Source organism: Ctenopharyngodon idella, chromosome 18, assembly GCF_019924925.1.
Source record: "Ctenopharyngodon idella isolate HZGC_01 chromosome 18, HZGC01, whole genome shotgun sequence".
NCBI classification, from domain to species: domain Eukaryota; kingdom Metazoa; phylum Chordata; class Actinopteri; order Cypriniformes; family Xenocyprididae; genus Ctenopharyngodon; species Ctenopharyngodon idella.
In genome coordinates this window covers 21,531,625-21,552,223 of record NC_067237.1, presented here as the reverse complement: position 1 = coordinate 21,552,223, position 20,599 = coordinate 21,531,625, and the positions used below count along the sequence as shown (strand labels likewise).

At 36.0% G+C, this 20,599-nt stretch overlaps 1 protein-coding gene across 3 annotated transcripts in view; it reads left to right on the top strand.

Moving 5' to 3' along the window:
- The window catches only part of ranbp10 (RAN binding protein 10), a 36,130-nt gene extending 16,427 nt beyond the window's left edge, over positions 1-19,703 (top strand). The window contains exons 4-15 of one of the 3 annotated variants that reach the window (XM_051870053.1): positions 2,899-3,066; positions 3,225-3,247; positions 4,442-4,626; positions 4,791-4,903; positions 7,518-7,626; positions 10,030-10,178; positions 12,201-12,393; positions 12,557-12,693; positions 14,925-15,070; positions 15,389-15,500; positions 15,714-15,869; positions 17,053-19,703. In XM_051870053.1, the coding sequence (XP_051726013.1) occupies positions 2,899-3,066; positions 3,225-3,247; positions 4,442-4,626; positions 4,791-4,903; positions 7,518-7,626; positions 10,030-10,178; positions 12,201-12,393; positions 12,557-12,693; positions 14,925-15,070; positions 15,389-15,500; positions 15,714-15,844 (1,466 nt within the window). In that variant the 3' untranslated portion in view covers positions 15,845-15,869; positions 17,053-19,703. Of the gene's footprint in view, positions 1-2,898; positions 3,067-3,224; positions 3,248-4,441; positions 4,627-4,790; positions 4,904-7,517; positions 7,627-10,029; positions 10,179-12,200; positions 12,415-12,556; positions 12,694-14,924; positions 15,071-15,388; positions 15,501-15,713; positions 15,870-17,052 lie in introns of all 3 variants that reach the window. The other 2 variants (XM_051870052.1, XM_051870051.1) reach the window with 2 other exon arrangements.
- The last annotated feature ends 896 nt before the right edge of the window (positions 19,704-20,599 follow it).

The window sequence follows — 20,599 nt, the reverse complement described above, 5'->3', positions numbered from 1 at the left end:
TTTTTTTTCTTTCTTTTTTTTGAAAGAAATTAATACTTTTATTAAGTACGGATGTGTTAAATTGATAAAAAGTGATAGTAAAGATTTATATTGTTAGAAAAGATTTATATTTTGAATAAATCCTGCTCTTTTTAACCTTTTATTCATCAATGAATCCTGAAAAAAAGTATCACAGGTTCCAAAAAAATATTAAGCAACGCAACTGTTTTCAACATTGATAATAACTGAGTATCAAATCATAGGATCATGTGACACTGCAGAAAATTCAGCTTTGCATCACAGAAATAAATTATATTTTAAAGTATATTAAAATAGAAAACCATAATTTTAAATTGTAATAATATTTCACAATATTATTGTTTTTTCTGTATTTATTATGAAATAAATGCCGCCTTAATGAGCATAAGAGACTTCGTTCAAAAACATGAAAAATAGTAATGTTTCCAAACTTTTGACTGGTAGTGTATCTATCTATATATAGATATAGATCATTTATATTTATATATTTATGCTCACTTCTAATATCTCTCTTTTTTTTTTTCTCTATAGTTCACTTGCCTTTTGCAGATAACTAGACATCTCATGATTCCAAAACAGTTAAATCAATTCAAGTCATGTGAGATTTCTTATGAGGATATATGGTGCATCGTATGTTTGCGTGTGTGGGTATGTGTGCAGTTTGAGTGTAATGGTTTTACACGCCCCGCTGACCTCCGTGTCTCTGATCCCATACTGGAGTTCTGCCCATTTCATTAGCATGAAGGGAACACTGAGCTCTGCTTTAGGAGTAATATCCCTGCCCGCTCTGCTCTGCAGATTAATCTAATACCACACAACAAGCCCCCAATGGCCACTGCCTTACTTCCTCATTTTTTTATTCTTTTTGCATCTGTTCAGTCTGTCATTCACAGAATGCACTTGTTTACTCAGTTTCACATAGTGACTATAAATATAATTGCTTACGCAATACCATTTTTATCATGTACTAATCATAATTGTCTGCCAACATGCATACAAGTTTTGAGTCAGTTCAGCCCAGTCAGTGAGGTATGCAGACTCCTCGTCTTGGTGGTTTGAGGCAGTGCGAATCTTACTGAATTGTTCAAATAGTCCTGTAAAATTCACACACAGGCTTGTCCAGCTGCCCAAAGCCTTTACGAAGCCTTTAAAGGACAGTTTTGTCATGTTGTTATAAAAACCCCTAACTGGGGTAAATCCAGTTTTTCAGAACAGCTGGAAAGATAACATCGTCGGGCGGGAGGCAATAAGTGCATTTTTGCTGGGCCTCAAGGACGTACAGCGAGTTCTTTAGAGGCAGGGGCTCAAATGTAAAAAGGGCCATCTGTCACTATAATATATATATATATATATATATATATATATATATATATATATATATATATATATATATATATATATATATATATACACACAGTATCTCACAGAAGTGAGTACACCCCTCACATTTTTGTAAATATTTTATTATATCTTTTCATGTGACAACACTAAAGAAATGACACTTTGCTACAATGTAAAGTAGTGAGTGTACATACAGCTTGTATAACAGTGTAAATTTGCTGTTCCCTCAAAATAACTCAACACACAGCCATTAATGTCTAAACCACTGGCCACAAAAGTGAACACACCCCTAAGTGAAAATGTCCAAATTGGTCCCAAAGTGTCAATATTTTGTGTGGCCACCATTATTTTCCAGCACTGCCTTAACCCTCTTGGGCATGGAGTTCACCAGAGCTTCACATGTTGCCACTGGAGTCCTCTTCCACTCCTCCATGACGACATCACGGAGCTGGTGGAAGTTAGAGACCTTGCGCTCCTCCACCTTCCGTTTGAGGATGCCTGGGAAATTACCACTCCACTTCACATTGTCCAATGAAATTTGAGCTTGTTGTGCCACACCACAAATTGTTGGTGTATTATACATGACAAACAGGCATGGATGATTATTCACTTCTGTAATATTTTTGAATATGTAATATGTGAATTTTTAATTGAATCTACTCACTAGCAATCACTGAGAGCCATATACAGTCCGCAGTTCTTGATCACTTTTGTAAAAAGACTTTGTGGTCACAGTTATGAGTATGCAACTACTGACATAAACTTGTATTTTATTTTTACTTTGAGAGAAGTAATCACAACAAAACTATGTTGAGTGAATAGTGGTAAGCAAACGAGCAGTGTCAGAATGCCAGTCTGTCAGTCAAGTCCAAAGCAAGACACAAACCTGTAGCAATGCGTTATGGCAATGACGTCTCAAACCCATTCAGACTGTCTGACGGCAGATATGTAAAAATAAACAGGAATTTTCTGACTTTTGAGCGATGCATTACTGTTTTTTTACACAGTGTCTTATTAATTACAATTCAAATGCTTTTTGTTTTACTGATCACAGTATTGTTGTTGATAATTGGTCCCGCACTTATAATTTTGTCCCAGGGTCCTTCTGCCCACCCTGCGTGGGTCAACCACATATTCTTTTCAGCACAATTATGAGAATGGTGCTCATAATTTATTTAAGAAGCAGTATTTTATGATGCTGTAGACCAGATGGCATATCAAACGCTGCAGGCTTAGGATCGGCTGTGAATATCAGTACAGAGGCAGAAACAAGATTCCTTATTAGCATGTGAAATCTGTGCCCTCCTAACTTAGAAGATTTCTACATAGGTGCAAAACAATTGAAAAATTTCTACATATACCATGCATCTTTGATTATTACATATTTTGGTCTGATAATGCTTTCATGCTTTCAATAAAAGTCTATTTAAATCCACTTTACAGGATTCCACAGATTCCCCCAAAATGTCAAAACAAAGAATGCAGTTTTTGCATCCAAGTGCTGCCGATTTTAATTGCCGAATTTCTCTCTCACCCTAGGCTGGGACAAGCACTCCTATGGTTATCATGGGGACGACGGACACTCCTTTTGTTCCTCAGGGACCGGCCAACCGTATGGCCCAACTTTCACAACGGGTGACGTCATTGGCTGCTGCGTGAACCTCATCAATAACACATGCTTTTACACCAAGAATGGGCACAGTTTAGGTAATAATTTAATGGAAAATGATTCAAACATAAATCTTATTAATGCTTAAATCATTAGAAATCAATTAGTGGCTCAAGTTAAAGTTTTCAATATCTTTCTTATGGATTCTCTGAATCCACAATACTAAGCAGTTCTGATATTTTTTGTGTTCTTCCAGGTGTGGCGTTCACAGATCTGCCAGTAAGTAAAGCACACAGACCTCTCTCAAACAGTGAAATCTAAAACTAAAAAAAATATTTTTAAAAATCAATAACTGAAATAATATAAAATATAAATGTGACCCTGGACCACAAAACCAGTCATAAGTTGCATGGGTCAAAATTACCGATTTTTCTTTTATGCCAAAAATCATTAGGATATTAAGTAAAGATCATGTTCCATGAAGATATTTTGTAAATTTCCTACCGTAAATATATCAAAAATGTATTTTTGTGAGTGGATATGCATTGCTAAGGACTTCATTTGGACAACTTTAAAGGCGATTTTCTCAATATTTTGATTTTTTTTTTTTTGCACCCTCAGATCCCAGATTTTCAAATAGTTGTATCTCAGACAAATATTGTCCTATCCTAACAAACCATACATCAATGGAAAGCTTGATGTATAAATCTCAATTTCAAAAAATTGACCCTTATGACTGGTTTTGTGGTCCAGGGTCACAAATATCAGATGAAAAACTTTAAATAAATATTCTTGTTGTCTTGACAACTAACAAATAAGTTTGAAGCTGAAGTACGAAAATTACTGAAACTGAAATAAAAATAAATTAAAGCTATATAGAAATATAAACAAATTAATAAAAATGACAAAAGCACATAAAATTACTTAAACTAAAATGAAAATGAAAATTGAAAACATACAAATAAAAGCTAATTTGAAATATTAATAAATGCTATACTTAAATAATGTAATAACACTGTTCTTAAATGAGCCTGAGACCACATTGAACAGCTGAAAATGGAAATAAAGTTTATTTGAAAAATCATCTCAGATTTTGGATGTAACTTTACACCTATATCGTCTCCTCATCTTGATACTTTTATTTTCCACGTTGAGTCTTCCATCATGCCTGTATCTCTGTGCTAGCTTGTACTTTTTTGGATCTTCGTATTGCAGCACTTCACATATTACTCTCCCCTTAGGATGAATCACTTGTATTATAGCGTTCCTCATTTGTAAGTCCCTCCGCATGTGCTAAATGAATACCTGTAACAGATTGATAGCGTGGCATAGGCCAATCATGAGCTCAGATGAGGATTTATGCTTCTGCCAGTTAAAGTGTGACCGAAGGATTCCTGCTGAGAATTACTGACGGAGAAAGGTGGAGACCTTCTAAGCAGTCTCTCAGCTCTCTTTTTCTGTCTCTCATTTCAGCCTAACCTGTACCCCACAGTAGGGCTGCAAACTCCAGGGGAGATAGTAGATGCTAATTTTGGCCAACAGCCTTTTGTGTTTGACATTGAGGACTACATGAGCGAATGGAGGGCCAAGATCCACAGCATGATCGCCCGCTTCCCCATCGGAGAAAGACTGGGAGACTGGCAGGCGGTTCTGCAGAAGTGAGCAGCCAGTCACCTGAAAATAAATTCAGCAGTCACAATATTGATAAAAACATCTACTTCTGTTTGCTGTAGTTTGTAATGCATGTCACGCTGCTAATCAGCCTTTGGCTAATTTGTGATTCCTGTTTTCCATATTAACCTTTTAATGTTTATATCTGTAGTATGGTGTCCAGCTACCTGGTGCATCATGGGTATTGTGCCACAGCAATGGCATTTGCCAGAGCCACAGAGACCATGATCCAAGAGGACCAAACCTCAATAAAAAACAGACAGAGTGAGTACTCAATCAAAGTCAACTAGTTTAGCTAAAAATAAATGGATGTTTATGATTTGAATGAATATATGGCGGAATGAATGTATTTGTAACGCTGGTGATGAGTTAAACAGATCTTCCCATGTCGTTTGTGGTTTGGGTAGGAAAATCTTGCTGTTATGAGGAACTTCACATTTTACTGATTAAGCAACACCATTGCTTTTTTTGGACACTGGGCTATGAATATTTTATCAATTTCTCAGTTAATGTAAAATTATAGAAAAGCGCTTTTGATTTAACACCATGAATATTTAATGTTACCATAATTGGTTATCTCACACTGGCAACAATTAAATTTGATAAATCTTGTTGAAATTAGCTTTTCAGTATAAGCCATGAGATGCATTAAAGGATTAGTTCACTTTAAAATGAAATTTACCCGAATATTTACTCACCCTCAAGCCATCCTAGGTGCATATGACTTTCTTCTATCTGATGAACACAATCTGAGTTATATTAATAAATATCCTGACGTGTCCAAGCTTTATAATGGCAGTGAACGGGGGCAACGAGTTTAAAGCTCAAGAAAGTGCATCCATCCATCATAAACGTACACCACACGGCTCCGGGAGGTTAAAAAAGGCCTTCTGAAGCAAAGAGATGAGTTGGTGTATAAAAAATATCCATATTTAAAGCTGCTGTCCGTAACTTTTTTGGGTTAAAAATTATCCAAAACCAATTTTTGAGCAAGTACATAACCAGCCAGTGTTCAAAACTATCTCCTTAGCTTCACAACGGTAAGCTTGTAATAAAGTTTTATAATTTGGGTGGTATTGGTGGGTTTCCGCGGGAAATTCGAGCATGTCGCCATTTGTCTTTGCATCATTGCGTCACGTCTGTATACTTAAAGAATGAGTCCCAGCTAGTACACTACATCGCATGTGAGGAGGATCATTTATAGCCTTTTCTCACAGCAGCAGCAATAATTAAACTTATCATTTTGATGGCGGATTGTATGGTATGACAAATTAATGTAGTTCTATGAATGAATTAGATCTATAGGTAATGCTAATACACACTAAATAGCCTACACATAGTCACACAATGCAGATGTTGTTAACATTAACAATTTGAGAAAGTATAACCGTAATAATAATTTGCACAGTTTGACGTGATCCGAGCTAAGCGATCATTAGATTTAATCACCATTGGCAGTGCGATTTAATGTAATGTTTTTTTTGTTTTTTGTTTTTTCCCTCAGTTGGTCAGAACAAAAGTGGCAGACATGTTACTTACTTGTTCAGATGACATTTTCTGTTAAATTCTTACTTTGGTCATACTTCAAGACTACAGTCTGTGATTCCAAAGTACAGTATCCACACCGATGTAGTGATTGACATCAAACATTAGATTCATCCGCACTGAGGAGCCGTGCCAAGGCACAATGCACGTACAGATAATAATTCCACAAACAACTGCAATTGCAGGTTTCAAACAGAGATGGCGACAAAGAGGCAAAACTTACGGACTGCAGCTTTAACAAGTTATAAAATAAAATATCTAGCTTCCGCCAGACCGCCTTCCATATTTAATTTACAAAGAAAGTGTAATGCCTCTTGCAGTTCAAAACGCTTACGCTACACCCTATGCCTTCCATATTCAAATTACGAAAAAAACATAAATGATGCATCGCTTCGCTTCAGAAGGCCTTTATTAACCCCCCCAGAGCCGTGTGAAGTACGTTTATGATGAATGGATGCACTTTCTTGAGCTTCATACTTGTTGTTTCCCGTTCACTGCCATTATAAAGCTTGGATATTTATTAATATAACTCAGATTGTGTTCATCAGAAAGAAGAAAGTCATATACACCTAGGATGGCTTGAGGGTGAGTAAAGCTTGGGGTAATTTTCATTTTTAAGTGAACTAATCCTTTAAATATTGTATATAATTTTCCCCACAAAGAAAGGCAAAGTCTATGGAAGTGTCATTTGAATCTAAAAGAAACCCTTGGATTAAAATCCTAATCATTTCAGGTAACAAGAAAGAAGTAGGATTGATACTATAATTCCTTAACAAAATAAGAACAAAAAAAGTGTATACAGTTCTCCCAACCTTGTGCTTTTCCTCAGGTGTGTGTGTGTGTGTGTAGCACCTACCGCTCTGCATATCCTACTGAAAGATCCCACTGTTAGAAATGAATGGCTGAAGTTTATTTTTTTAAGGATCTTAACAGTTTGAGCCACATATTTCATTGTGCACTGTTTTGTGAACCTGTCACAATGTACTTCAGGCTTTGCAAAGAGGCTGTTATAGATAAATGGAGCATTCAAAAACTACATTGGCAGCAAACCCTCAGCTTGTAAGCACCATTTATCCTTTTACATGTGAAAAGGGCATTTACATAGAAGTCTTAAAGGCACAGTAGTAATAAAACACTTATTTAAAAGGTCAGAGAAAAGGAACATTATCATAAAAATAAATTATGAATGTTCAAAACACTTTACTAACATTCTAAGTAGACCTCAGGGAGAGCGATTGAGTGATTAAAAATGTATGATATGACCTTTTAAACAAAAACAAGAGCAAAACACACCTGTAATTTCTTCATCTCATTTGCTTCTTTGTGCTTCCAGGAATACAGAAGCTGGTATTGGCGGGACGTGTTGGAGAAGCCATTGACGCAACACAGCAGTTGTACCCCGGACTCCTAGAACACAACCCCAATTTACTCTTCATGTTGAAGTGAGTTTGTCTACCAGACTAGGAGAACCATGTGTTGTGCCACTTTGTGTGGAATGGATCAAGAGGAATTGCTTAACCTGAAGCAAGGTGAAAAATGTGTTTTCTTCTCTGGGGATCAGTAGAGCTCAGTTGCGTATGAACATCCACAGCATTCTGGTATGGATTTCATAATGCAAGCGTACTCAGAAAACGCATAGCCTGAGATTAGGGCAATCTTTTACTCAGTGTCATACAGAATGACGGTTTTTATAGTGCCCTGTAGTCATTCTGATGAATGAGGCTCTTTTTTTGTTATGCGTCTTCATAGCAAAAGCACACACAGGGTGAAAAGAGGGTCATGGTTGCTTTGGTCTGAGCTGCTTCTGATATGATTAGTCATACTGTTGCGTAAGGTTGAAAATGAGCTGCCTTTTAAATTTTTTTTCTAGTAATGCTTACAAGTCATGCGTCAGCTACCCTGTTGAATTGTGGATGTTTTTTATAATGCATTACGCAGACCATACTCCTGAATATTTATGTCCCTGAGAGATTTTAAGGGAAACATTGTCTTTTAAATTACATGCAATTTGAAGATCCACCTACTAAAATCAGTGGTTGCAAATAATAGCTGAAGTTAAAGAAATGGAAAGGCTTACTTATCTACTTTGACAAAAGGTAGAGTAAATGGGGAAAAATGGTTAGTCTTGATTTTGGCTGCCAGAGATGGGAATAGAGTGCAGCAGCAGTCCACTTTTTTTCAGCGGTGTTGGATTTTTTTTTTTTTTTTCGTTCATTTCTCCCATAAGGATTTTTAAAAAGTCTTTGTTAAAGTGTTTTAAAGCCATGATCAAAGCCAACCGGCTACAAGGTGAATTATAACATTACAAATTTTTATCTGAAATTTAAAAAAAAAATAGAAAACTAGCTTTAGTGATAGAAAAAACTGCAATCCCATGAAGCACTGTGAACAGCATAATCAAACTAAAAACGATGGAGAAATTTAAAACTACTACTTTAAAATTATATATATATATATATGTATATATATGTGTATGTATGTAAAAAAATAGTATAATATGCATATATATTCAAATATTTAAGTATTTTGAGAGCGTAAGGAGACTTCATCATGTCATTTGTGGTGCTTCATTGGAGTGGGTGGAGCTAACGATCTTTTAGCAAGTTTCGCTTGTTTTGATTCTCTGATTGGTGGAATTTTCTGTACAGCATCATGGGTAATGTAGATTTTCACCACAAATTCTGCTGCTAAACATGATTATTTTAAAAATAATGTGGGCTGACGTCTTCAACAGAAGCAAATACAATCAATTAACAACCTTGTAACTTACAGTAAGTTTGTCTTTAAAGCTTTATAGGTTTTCATTACAACATAATTTTCCTATGGAGAAAATGAATGGAGTTTACTTCCGAGAACTCGACTGTTGCACTCTATTAGTGTACAAAAGTCACAGTAAAGACATCTTAAAATCTACACAATCTTAAAAGAATGTATCGTAGTTTCCACAAAAAATATTAAGCTCCACAAATGTTCTCAGCATAATAATAATAATAAGAAATGTTTCTTGAGCAGCAAATCAGCATATTAGGATCATTTCTGAAGGGTCATGTGACACTGAAAGACTTGCTTCTGAAAATTCAGCTTTGACATCAGAGGAATGAATTACAATTTAAAATATATTCAAATAAAAAATAATTATTTTAAATTGTTGTTTTTACTGTATTTTTAATCAAATAAATGCGGCCTTGGTGAGCATAAGAGACTTCAAAAGCATTAAAAAAAATCTTACCAACCCCCAATATTTGAACAGTAGTGTGTTCAAAATCTCTGTTATTGGACAAAATAATCAAGCATTATGAATTATCCCTTGTATTCAGCGAATTCTGGCAACTATGTTCTTTGTTTTATTCAAAATGAAATAAAATATAAGTATAAAAATAAAATTATTATTATTATTTTTTTAATGCTTAATGTGAATTAGACTTCTGGTCTTAGGCTTTAAAAACTGTTTGTCATGCATTGAAAACATGATGTCCCTGTTCTTTAGATCACAAGCAATAAAAAGTCTTAAAATAAATCCTTACATGGAGGTGCATGTGTGTTATTATTTAATTGCACTGTTGGATGTCATCAGATGTCAGATGCTGCTGTGGGAATAGTGCCAGGATGTGTGGGAAGGAAGCAGTGACAGCTGACTCCTCTCTCTTTCTCTGTGATGGATAACAGTTGAATGACAAGCAGACAGTTTAATGGATTGCTGAGCTGACAGTGTCAGTCAGTAGGCATAATGGCTAACAGAAGCCTTGGTTGACAGACATTTTAATTGATTGGCAGGTCTGAAGTGGGTGTGTATTTGTGTGTGAGATCTTGCTTGTGTAACAGTGATTTTTGTTGCCCTTCCTCAGGTGTCGACAGTTTGTGGAGATGGTGAATGGTACAGATAGTGAGGTACGGTGCTTTAGTGTCCGCTCTCCTAAATCACAGGACAGCTATCCCGGCTCCCCCAACCTGAGCCCCCGGCATGGAGCCACCAACGCTCACTTGCACAGCACAGGTAACACGCACACTCCACACTAACATCTTCAGTGTTGCTTAAAATATTTTTTAGCACTTGAATGCTGTTTTTTGAGGTGAATCTCATGGGAAAAAAATGTCACGTTTCAACCCAGAATCTATAGAAAAAAATAAGAAATTATATTTCTTGGGAATACGAAGCAATTTAGGGCCATTAAAGGGATAGTTCACCCAAAAATGAAGATTTGCTGTTAATTTATTCATCCTCAGGCCATCCAAGATGTAGGTGTCTTTTTTTCTTCAGTAGAACAGTAAAGAAGATTTATAGCTGACACTATTGTCCTTGGTGATATATGTAATGCAAGTCAATGGCTGCTATCACTTTGGGAGTCAAAAAAAAACATATACAGGCAAAACAAAATCAGTACCCATGGCTTTTGATACATTTGAGGTCTTCGTAATGCTCCTAAAAATAGGCTTAGTTTTTTTGCAAAATATTGTTTTTATTATATTATTTTATTTATTTTGAGGTCATATTTATTGACAATTTTTGTGGTTCACCCATTTACCAAAGTCTTTATCTACAAAGTTTCTGTTAAAGGGATAGTTCACCCAAAAATGAAAATTCTGTCATCATTTACTCACCCTCATGTTGTTCCAAACCTGTATGAATTTCTTTCTTCTGCTGAACACAAAAGAAGATATTTTGAAGAATGTCGAAAGCCGAACAGTTGATGGACCTCATTGACTTCCATAGTATGGAAAAAACAATGTTATGGAAGTTAAATTGTCTTCAGCATGCCCACACTTTTTAAAAAGTTTTGTCACAAATGTGTGTTGCAAATACTTACATAATTCTACATAATTCTGCAGTATGGTTCTAATATTTTCAAATATGTTCGATTGAGCTACATAGTAACTTATCTGTTTAGTAGCTGAAATCATTAAAGGATTAGTTCACTTCAGAATTAAAATTTCCTGATAATTTACTCACCCCCATGTCATCCAAGATGTTTATGTCTTTGTTTCTTTAGTCAAAAAGAAATTAAGGTTTTTGAGGAAAACATTCCATGATTTTTCTCCATTTAGTGGACTTCACTGAGGTTCAACGAGTTGAAGGTCCAAATTGCAGTTTCAGTGCAGCTTCAAAGGACTCTACATGATCCCAGCCGAGGAATAAGGGTCTTGTCTAGCGAAACGATCTGCCATTTTCTAAAAAAAAAAAATACAAAAAATAATATACTTTTTTAGCAAAAATGCAAAATTTTTGCACTGCTCTATGATGCGCCACGCATTACGTAATCACGTTGGAAAGGTCACGCGTGTTGTAGGCGGAAGTTCCGAGCAAGTGTTTATAAAGTGAACATGCGAAGACTAAGTCAAACAGCCTTTACAAAAAAAAAAAAAAAAGTTAAAACAACAGTGTTGGACGATTTTGAAGTTGGAGAAGAAAATGAGATGGAGTTTTTCGCTTTACCACGGTACTTCCGCCTACATCACGCTGGCCTTTCCAACGTGATTACGTAATGTGTGTTTCAGAGCAGTGCAAGACGAGAAAATTATATGGATTTTTATTTTTTGAAAATGACTGATCGTTTCACTAGATAAGACCCTTATTTCTTGGCTGGGATCGTGTAGAGCCCTTTGAAGCTGCATTGAAACTGCAATTTGGACCTTCAACCTGTTGGTAGCTGTTGAAGTCCACTATATGAAGAAAAATCCTGGAGTGTTTTCCTCAAAAACCTTCATTTTTTTTCGACTGAAGAAAGAAAGAAAGTTAAACCAAAAAAGTTAAACCAAAACCCAAGAGTTGAGGGATGTGTAGAACAGATGTTTAAATTCAGAATTCTGTGGGCGTAGATTCTGTGTGGGTCTAATCATGAGTAATATCTTGAAGAGAACACATTCATAAAAGATGTGGAACCACATGGTTTGTTGAATCACTTGTTTCACCTGTACTGCAGTTGGGTGGATTATGTAACTCACAATTCAAATAAAGCACTTTCATTCATGCTGTTTCTTAAGATAGTTCTTGTTGTTTCCTTCCCTCCTCATGACTCAGGAGCAGACAGTCCCACATGCAGTAACGGGGTCACCCCTCCTAACAAAAATAAGAGCCACAACAAATACACAGGCGTAAGCTCCGCCTCCTCCTCTCCATCCTCCTCTCCCTCCTCCGTCAATTACTCAGAGTCCAACTCTACTGACTCCACCAAGTCCCAGCCACACAGTGCCACCAGCAACCAGGAGACTAGGTGTGTGGTGGTGTTCTTTGGGTTAGTGATTGTGACTTTGAGCCAGACAGAAAAACAAAATATGCCATTGTATCCAAGCAAGGCCAAGCATATAAATTTATTGTGTATTACATTCTCGAGAGACCAACTCTGCTGTTGACTGTGTATTTTTGTGTGTTGACAGTGATAGTGAGATGGAGATTGAGGCAGAACATTACAGCAATGGTGTGACAGAAAGCTCAACTCGCATTATGAATGGCACATACAAACACCAGGAAATCCTACAGGCGGATGACAGCAGTGTTGGCAATGGAGTAGCAGGTACAACACACATGCAGGAATTTCAACATCATATTCAATGCCTTTTTAAAAATGCTTTATTTTTATTCTTCTTATACCTTTTTCATTCTTCTTTCTTATGTGACTAGTTCTTTCTCTGCTCTGTCTATCTCCCCCTTGAGAGCTGCTAAATTGAGCTCCTCTATTATTCAGCCCATTAAATGTTTTTCTCCAAGGTTACAAAGAGAGAGTGTGATATTTAGTGGTTGTGAAGTTTTGGTAAGAGTGTGTAGCACCCAATTTTCTTCCTTTTTTTTTTTCTCTCCATTTCTTGGGTTGCTTTCAGGCATTTGATTTTCACTTTGGTTTGAGAAAATGGTTCAGATGGATTAAAAAAAACATTTTAGTCACTATTAGATGGAGGACTTTTTTTTATTATATTATGTTATGTTATATTATATTATATTATATTAATCTTTTTGAAAGAAATACATTTATTCAGCAAGGATGCATTAAATTGACATTTATAATAGGGGTGTAACGGTTCACGGTAAAATATCAAACCGTTCTCCATCCATGTTTCAGCACACACTTGCACCGCGGTTAATGTCAATTCTGATGACGCATCTATAATATGGTTTATTAAAGAAAACGGATGTATGTTTCTGTCAATGGATATGCTTTGCATGCGTTTCACGTGAGAGTAGCTGTCCAATTAACTGTTAGTATGTAAATCTGTTGCTGACATTACAGTGTTGGCGTGTTGCAGTTCAGCATGGCAAACGAAGGAGACAAGCTGCTGATAGAGCTGCTGACTGCATCATATACAGTAAATCTCCTGTATGGGAACATTCTGGCTACTCGTGGACAAAACAGTCACTCTTTGTGAACTATGTTCGATGCGAGTGCCGTATGCTCGAACATGACCAGTCGATCATGATGCTAGCCCGGGGCCTGCATCAAAGATGGTCGGGACGGTTGACGGAACTGTCACTGTCCCGATCGGGCCAGTGTTGCATTGTTACGAAAGTTTATAATTTGCATGTTTTAAGCCTTGCCAATTTAAACATTCAAGCACAAAAACACGTGAAAGATAACTTGCACGCACAGTGTGAGAAGTTTTGTGCGCGCACACGGAAAGCTGTGTCTCAGACAGCGTGCGAATTCTAAACAGAGTTCTCTTTCAAGTCTTCTTGCGCTTGAATGGACAAATTTGCACTAAAATTATATACAAAACATGCCCATCTTGGCGAGTATCCTAGTAAACATAGTCAGTTATGTCAAGTGATCGTAAACAGTCGAGAATGAAAACTAATGTGTACAGTATCAGTATATTGGATGCGTGCATTATGTCTTAAAGTGACAGCAGCCTAATATTCTTCCTGTTTTTCTTAATCAAACAACAAGTGACAAATTACTCTCTGCTCATGACTGAATAATTTTAATAAGGATTAATCTTTATTTAATTTATACAGTGAAGATTATATGCAATGCAATTATTTTACATTTAATAACTTTATTCAATTTCTGTACCTGAAAAATACTGTTGGACCTACCTGAAAAACCTAAAAAAGCACTGTTTATTTTTGTCTTTGCTCTATTGTATTTATTTGTGCTATTGCTTGTAGTTTGATTATTTGTTCTTATTTTCTTTATTTTTATTTGACAGTAGTTCTTATTTCCCTGAACATAGCTCATACCGAACCGTACCGAAACCGTGACCCTAAAACTGTGATACATTCCGAACCGTGAGTAATTTGAACCGTTACACCACAAATTTATAATGTTGCAAAGGATTTCTGTTTTAAGTAAAAGCTATTCTTTTGAACTTTCTATTCATCAAAGAATTGAAAGTATTACAAGTATTACAGTTTCCACAAAAATATTAAGCAGCAAAACTGTTTTCAACATTGTTAATAATAATAGTAAGAAATGTTTCTTGAGCACCAAATATTATATTAGAATGATTTCTGAAGGATCATGAAGACTTGAGTAATGATGCTAAAAATTCAGCTTTGCCAACACAAGATTAAATTGCATATTATATTATATTATATTATATTATATTAATATTTGGCAATATTTACATTCCCAGTAGTTTAACTGGTTTATTAAACATAGCCTCAAATTAATAAAACAATACTAGGCAAGATTTCCCAGCAGTACTATATTAAAGCAGTTTGTTCGACCACAATACCTACGTCCACTGTGCAATTATAGCTGCAAACATGTCTGCTTTCTGGGGTGTCATTGCAATTTATTTGCTCCCCTAGATGACAGCTGCAGCTCCAGACAGCTGTGCGGAGGAAACCAGGCGGCCACAGAGAGAATGATCCAGTTCGGCAGAGAGCTTCAGGCCCTCAGCGAGCAGCTCTGCCGCCAGTACGGCAAGAATGCCACTCACAAAAAGATGCTGCAGGTATGGAGGGAAAGAGGAAGATAGGTTTGAGAATGTGATGAATAGGTGGATGTTTGAACAGACAACATTGGAAAAAGCTGTTATGGTGATTTTGTGCAATTCATAAAATGTCAGCTTGATTGTTGAGTTTTATATTAAATATTGGTGAAGTGGTCTGTTTAGACTAGTCATATTGCATGCATACAAAGTCATCTGTTCAACTCCTCTGCCTCTTGTTTGTTCCTGCACATTTGAAGTGGAAAGTTGATTAGCCTTGTGGGTAGCAGTGCTCTTACATTCTTTGTGCCCACTCGCCAGTGTGTGTGTTTGTGTGTTCAGGATGCATTCAGTCTGCTGGCGTACTCGGACCCCTGGAACTGCCCCGTGGGCCAGCAGTTGGACCCCATGCAAAGAGAGGCGATCTGCTCCGCTCTCAACAGCGCTATTCTGGGTAAGACTGCTTGGCTGGCTGAGATCACACATAAATACACCATGTGAACACGAGCACTTATGTAGGCCTCGTTATTTAAATGTGGCCACAGTAACATGAGGTAGTTAAATGAGCTTGTAATGGCCCTGAAACATAGCCACAAGTTGTTATGATCATTCCTACTTATTTAATAGCTGTAATGGCTTTATATCTGTGATCTTTTCCGTCATTTAGAGTCTCAGAATCTGCCCAAACAGCCACCTCTCATGCTGGCTCTGGGTCAGGCCACCGAGTGCGTGCAGCTGATGGCCAGAGTTCGCTCTGGTTCCTGCTCCTTCGCCAGAGTCGACAACTTTTTGCACTAGCACCAGTCCAGGTGAGAGCACCAAGGTAAATATAGTCTGGAAAATTTTGCTGGTTTTTACACAATATTTTGATTTGAAATTTAAGTGTAGTTTTAGTTAGTTTTAAAATCCAGTTAGTGTTTCATTTGCATTTTTGGAAAATGATTAGTTTTAGTTTTGTTTTTATTTTAATTCAGTATAACTTCAGTTTCCATTCCTTGTAGTGCTGTCAAAAAATGAATCGCGATTAATCACATCCAAAATAAAAGTTTGTGTTTACATAATATATGTGTGTTTACTGTGTATAATTATTATTTATAAAACGGTTAGTTCCTGTCCTTGATTCTGATTGGTCAATAGCTGTTTTATTCACAATAAAACACGACTATGACCGCTTCACCCAACGGTTCTGTGTATCACTACACAACACCCTTAGCAACCACTCTTAGCAACGTAAACTGTATGTTCTCAATTGATATTGTTCATTGAAGCTTACAGTATTATGTAGAAGAGTACTGTATGAAAGAGATCGAGTGGGCGAGTTTATTACCTGCATTCAGATTTAGCATTATCCTTCAGGTCAGTCCTATGTTCATAATAAAAAATCTGTTTAAATGTCCGCTGCAATATCTTGTCCTTTTAACAGTTAAGGGGTTTTCCCTTGACTGACAGCGCTAGTCAAAGCATTTGTCAGTTGCGTCTTGTTCCGTGTTCACAACAATTCAGTCTTTTCAATATAAAAGTCTTCGCTACTGACTGACACACTCATAAAGACAGTCTTTACTGCCAACTAATGCCGTAATAATGTAACTTCTGTTGCTGTTTGAAGCTAGTGCTGTTCGAGGCTAGTGCTGTATTGTGAATAAGTCACGTGTGTATATTCATATATACATAATTATAATAATTATAGTAATAATTGATAATAATTAATAAATATACATAAAACACATTATGTAAACAAACTTTTATTTTGGATGCGATTAATCGCAATAAATTATTCTGTAAACAAATTATTCTGTGTATATTTATCTAGTCACAGAAAAAAATATTTAATTAATTAATTATAAATAAATATATATATATATATATATATACAGTATATTATAAAATTTGGCAGATTTGCATTCCCTTCTAAATGTGTTTATTTATTTATTTACTTTAAATTATCAAAATATCCCAGTATTTCTTTTGTCCATGTTAAATACATAACACTTTTGTATTTCCCTCAGGCAATGTTCAGGACGGCTACGAATAGGACTTTCCAGTTGGTTGCCACGACGAGAACATGCGTTTGAATTGGTGTGTCGCTTGCCGTTTGCCAGAAGCAGCCGAGCAGAATGAATAGAAACATGAGAAGAGAGGCTTCTTTTTAAATTAGTATTATCAAATACAAATTGTGTGACACTATTTAAAGATAATTAATTATTCTGTTTATCTAGTCATTTTTATTTTAGTTTATATTTTGTCCGTTTGTTGTGCTCATTTTGAAACAAATCAACTTCCCAAACTATTTTTTTTTTTTTCATGGGTGAGTTCAGTGCATAGTATTTCAAGCGTACCATATCAACAATATACATAATGGTAAGTTCCTACTGAAAATTTGAGCTACGCACTCTGGTTTTTCTCAGTCAGAGCTCAGGTATTTAGACAAATGTTTTTTGGTCGTCAGAGCGGGATATTTGCGGAAACAGGTGTCGCTTCACCAGACAATTCTGTGGGTTTTAAAGCAGGTCCTTTTTATGTACAAGCAAATAGATTTTTTTTTTTTTTAATTATTTGGTCAACCTTAGCTGCCCCTTTCGGACTTGCGCATACAGAAGTTTGGCGACCTTACAATGTTTTCATTGGAGTAAGTGTGTGAAAGAGGGTGAGATATTGCATGGCTCCTAGCGTCTCACCTTTTAAGCTACTTTAGTATCTCAGGCACCAGCACGAGTTTCATTAGACACAATCACACAGTGACGACGCAGACTTGCCTTTGGGTCCAATGTAGATGAATTATATTTTCAGTCATAGACCTTTGCCCTAAATGGATCTATTTTACCAAGATTTTACCATCTTTATAGCAGTGGGTATCATGCAAATGTCAACCTTCACTTTTTTTAAGTTAGATATATTGAAGTCAACGTGGTTTTCTAATTTTTGTGGCTGTACCAAATAAAAAGGCAAAGTTTTTGACAAAAGAAAATTAAGGTCAGTAGTTTGATTACTGAGAAGCTCCACTGAAGCTCGCAGACTAACTTCGTATACTAAGTCTGTACGTTTTATATCCATGTGAATAGTGTCGCTGTGTTGATAGTTCTCCTGTTAGATTAATAACTACAGACTGACACCGTTTCAACTTTTGTTGTTGGTTGTTTCATTGGCTGTTGAGTACTGTTGTTCAAGTTTTGTTACCATTGGATGCACTGTACTTCAATTAATGCACATGATGCATTACTGTATCCGTCTACCTCTCCTGTTCAGTAATGGAGGGACAGAGTATGAACTTTTGACTGACCCAGCGTTCCTAAAAATGAACAGAAAACTTGCAAACAAAATACGTATTTATTTAGCACCTAACATCTCCTTAAATTGCAATTCTTTGTTGTTCTCAGTGCAATTGTTTTGGTTCTTCCCTCCCCAATGTCCTTTAACAATCTTTTTCTTGGCCTTTGTAAGTGTGATGTTAACTGGCTCAGGCACTTTTTCCTGTAAGCAGCCTGTTTTTTCATTCTTTCTTTTAATCTGATCATCCATGAAGGAAAAACTATCAACCGATCCCATGTCAACCCAGCATTTCACTCAGCCAGCACGCCGCTGTGATGTTGAATGTAGCTTAGCCGATTTTTAGTCCCCACATTTTTGCTGCTGGCCATCATGAGATTGTTACATTCCCATATCTACACCTGCTTTTGTTCTTTTCAGTTATACCTCATTTACTCTTAGGACAGTGCGGTCTAGCTTGTTGTATCATGTCAGGCATTTTACCAGAAGGTATGTGTAGTGCAGTAACCATTTTGGTTGACCTGAAGATCATCTGGTGGAAGATAGAGGTCACTGGAAAGTTGCACATGCTCCTCAATATCTAAAATAAACTTAGCCTTCCCAACTCTGGAGTTACATAATGAATATAGGCAATGACAGATTACATTGTTTGGAGCCCCACCATGTGTTTTTAGAAGTGTTTGTGTCAATCTGATTCTGTGGGGCAGACATTTTACACATCCCTAATGATCTAAGTCAACTTCTTTTACAGTTTTACTCCACTAAATGGGTCAATTTGATTGTTAAATGGTGGTATCTTGTTGCATGGAGACATCTTGTGTAACTATTTACTTATGTTTGAGTTACAAAATGGCAGTTTATAGAGAAGCACTCATACTTCTGCTGACCTGTACGTTGTAGATCTTTTGTCATGGGGCGGCTTTTTAATGCCAAATATGATTTGGAACTCATCATAATCTAACCACCTCTAATGAATATTGTCGTTTTAAAATAATCCATCATAGAATGTCATATTGGCTTTGAATAGGGACCTACATACATATTACATTGAAGGGAAGAAAGTAGCCAAAATCTTTGTCAAGGTCTTCTTAGTCATGTTTCTGCTTCAAAAGACAATGGAGCAGGATGAATGGAATGGAGTACAGCAAGCTGTGCACAATTTACTTCTATTATGATTTTAATTTTATTTGAGTTTTCTTTTAGCAGTTGTGAAATGAGTTACCCTCTACTTAGCATGAACCTTTAAAAACCTTTAAAACAACATAAAAAAGAAAAACAATTTAAAAAAGAAAAAGAAAAAAATACATACCTATGTACTGGAAACATAAAGAAATATTGTACTCATTTAATTTTGACAGAATTATTTTTATTAAAATACACATCCATGAGCAAATGATGTCTGTCTTTTGTATTATTTTATTATTGTTTCTTCCATTAATATATACTGCCAATAGGCAAATACTTAAGAGTCTATGACTGGATCATTATTGCAGTGATTACTGTTTCTAGCATGTTATATGTTTGGCAATGGTTCTTTCAACCCTTAAAGATGGAGTGTGTAGCTTTTCATTTCTTAAACAACCATGTAGGAAGACACAACATGGCCATATTCCAGGATGACAATGTCAAGATTCATCAGGCTCAAAGAGCATGAAGAATCATTTTCACACATAAATTGGCACTTCTGAGTCCAGACCTTAAATTCATTGAAAATCTTGAAAATGATTTTATTTCCATCAAGAGGTGCATCAATTTTTGGTCAAGATCTTGTATTGACAATGCAAGAGGTGAGCACTCTGTAAAGTCTCCTCCAGCACATCCCAAAGATTTTCAATGAATTTAAGGTCTGGACTCAGAAGTGCCAATTTATGTGTGAAAATGATTCTTCATGCTCCTTCCCAACAATTCTTTCACAGTTTGAGCCTGATGAATCTTGGCTTTATCATCCTGGAATATGGCCATGATGTTTCTTCCTACATGGTTGTTTAAGAAATGAAAAGCTACACACTCCATCTTTAAGGGTTAAAAGAACTGTTGCCAAACATATAACATGCTAGAAACATAATAATCACTGCAATAATGATCCAGTCATAGACTCCAAAGTATTTGCCTATTTAAATCCAAACAGTGACTTTTTTTTATGGCTGGGCAGTGTATATAATAGTATTTCTAATACTACTTATGCGTAATAGAAGAAGAATATAAGAATTCATTTGCATTTTATACATGTATATTTTATTATATAGATTGTAGAGACTATAAAATGTATATATATTCAGCTCAAGATCA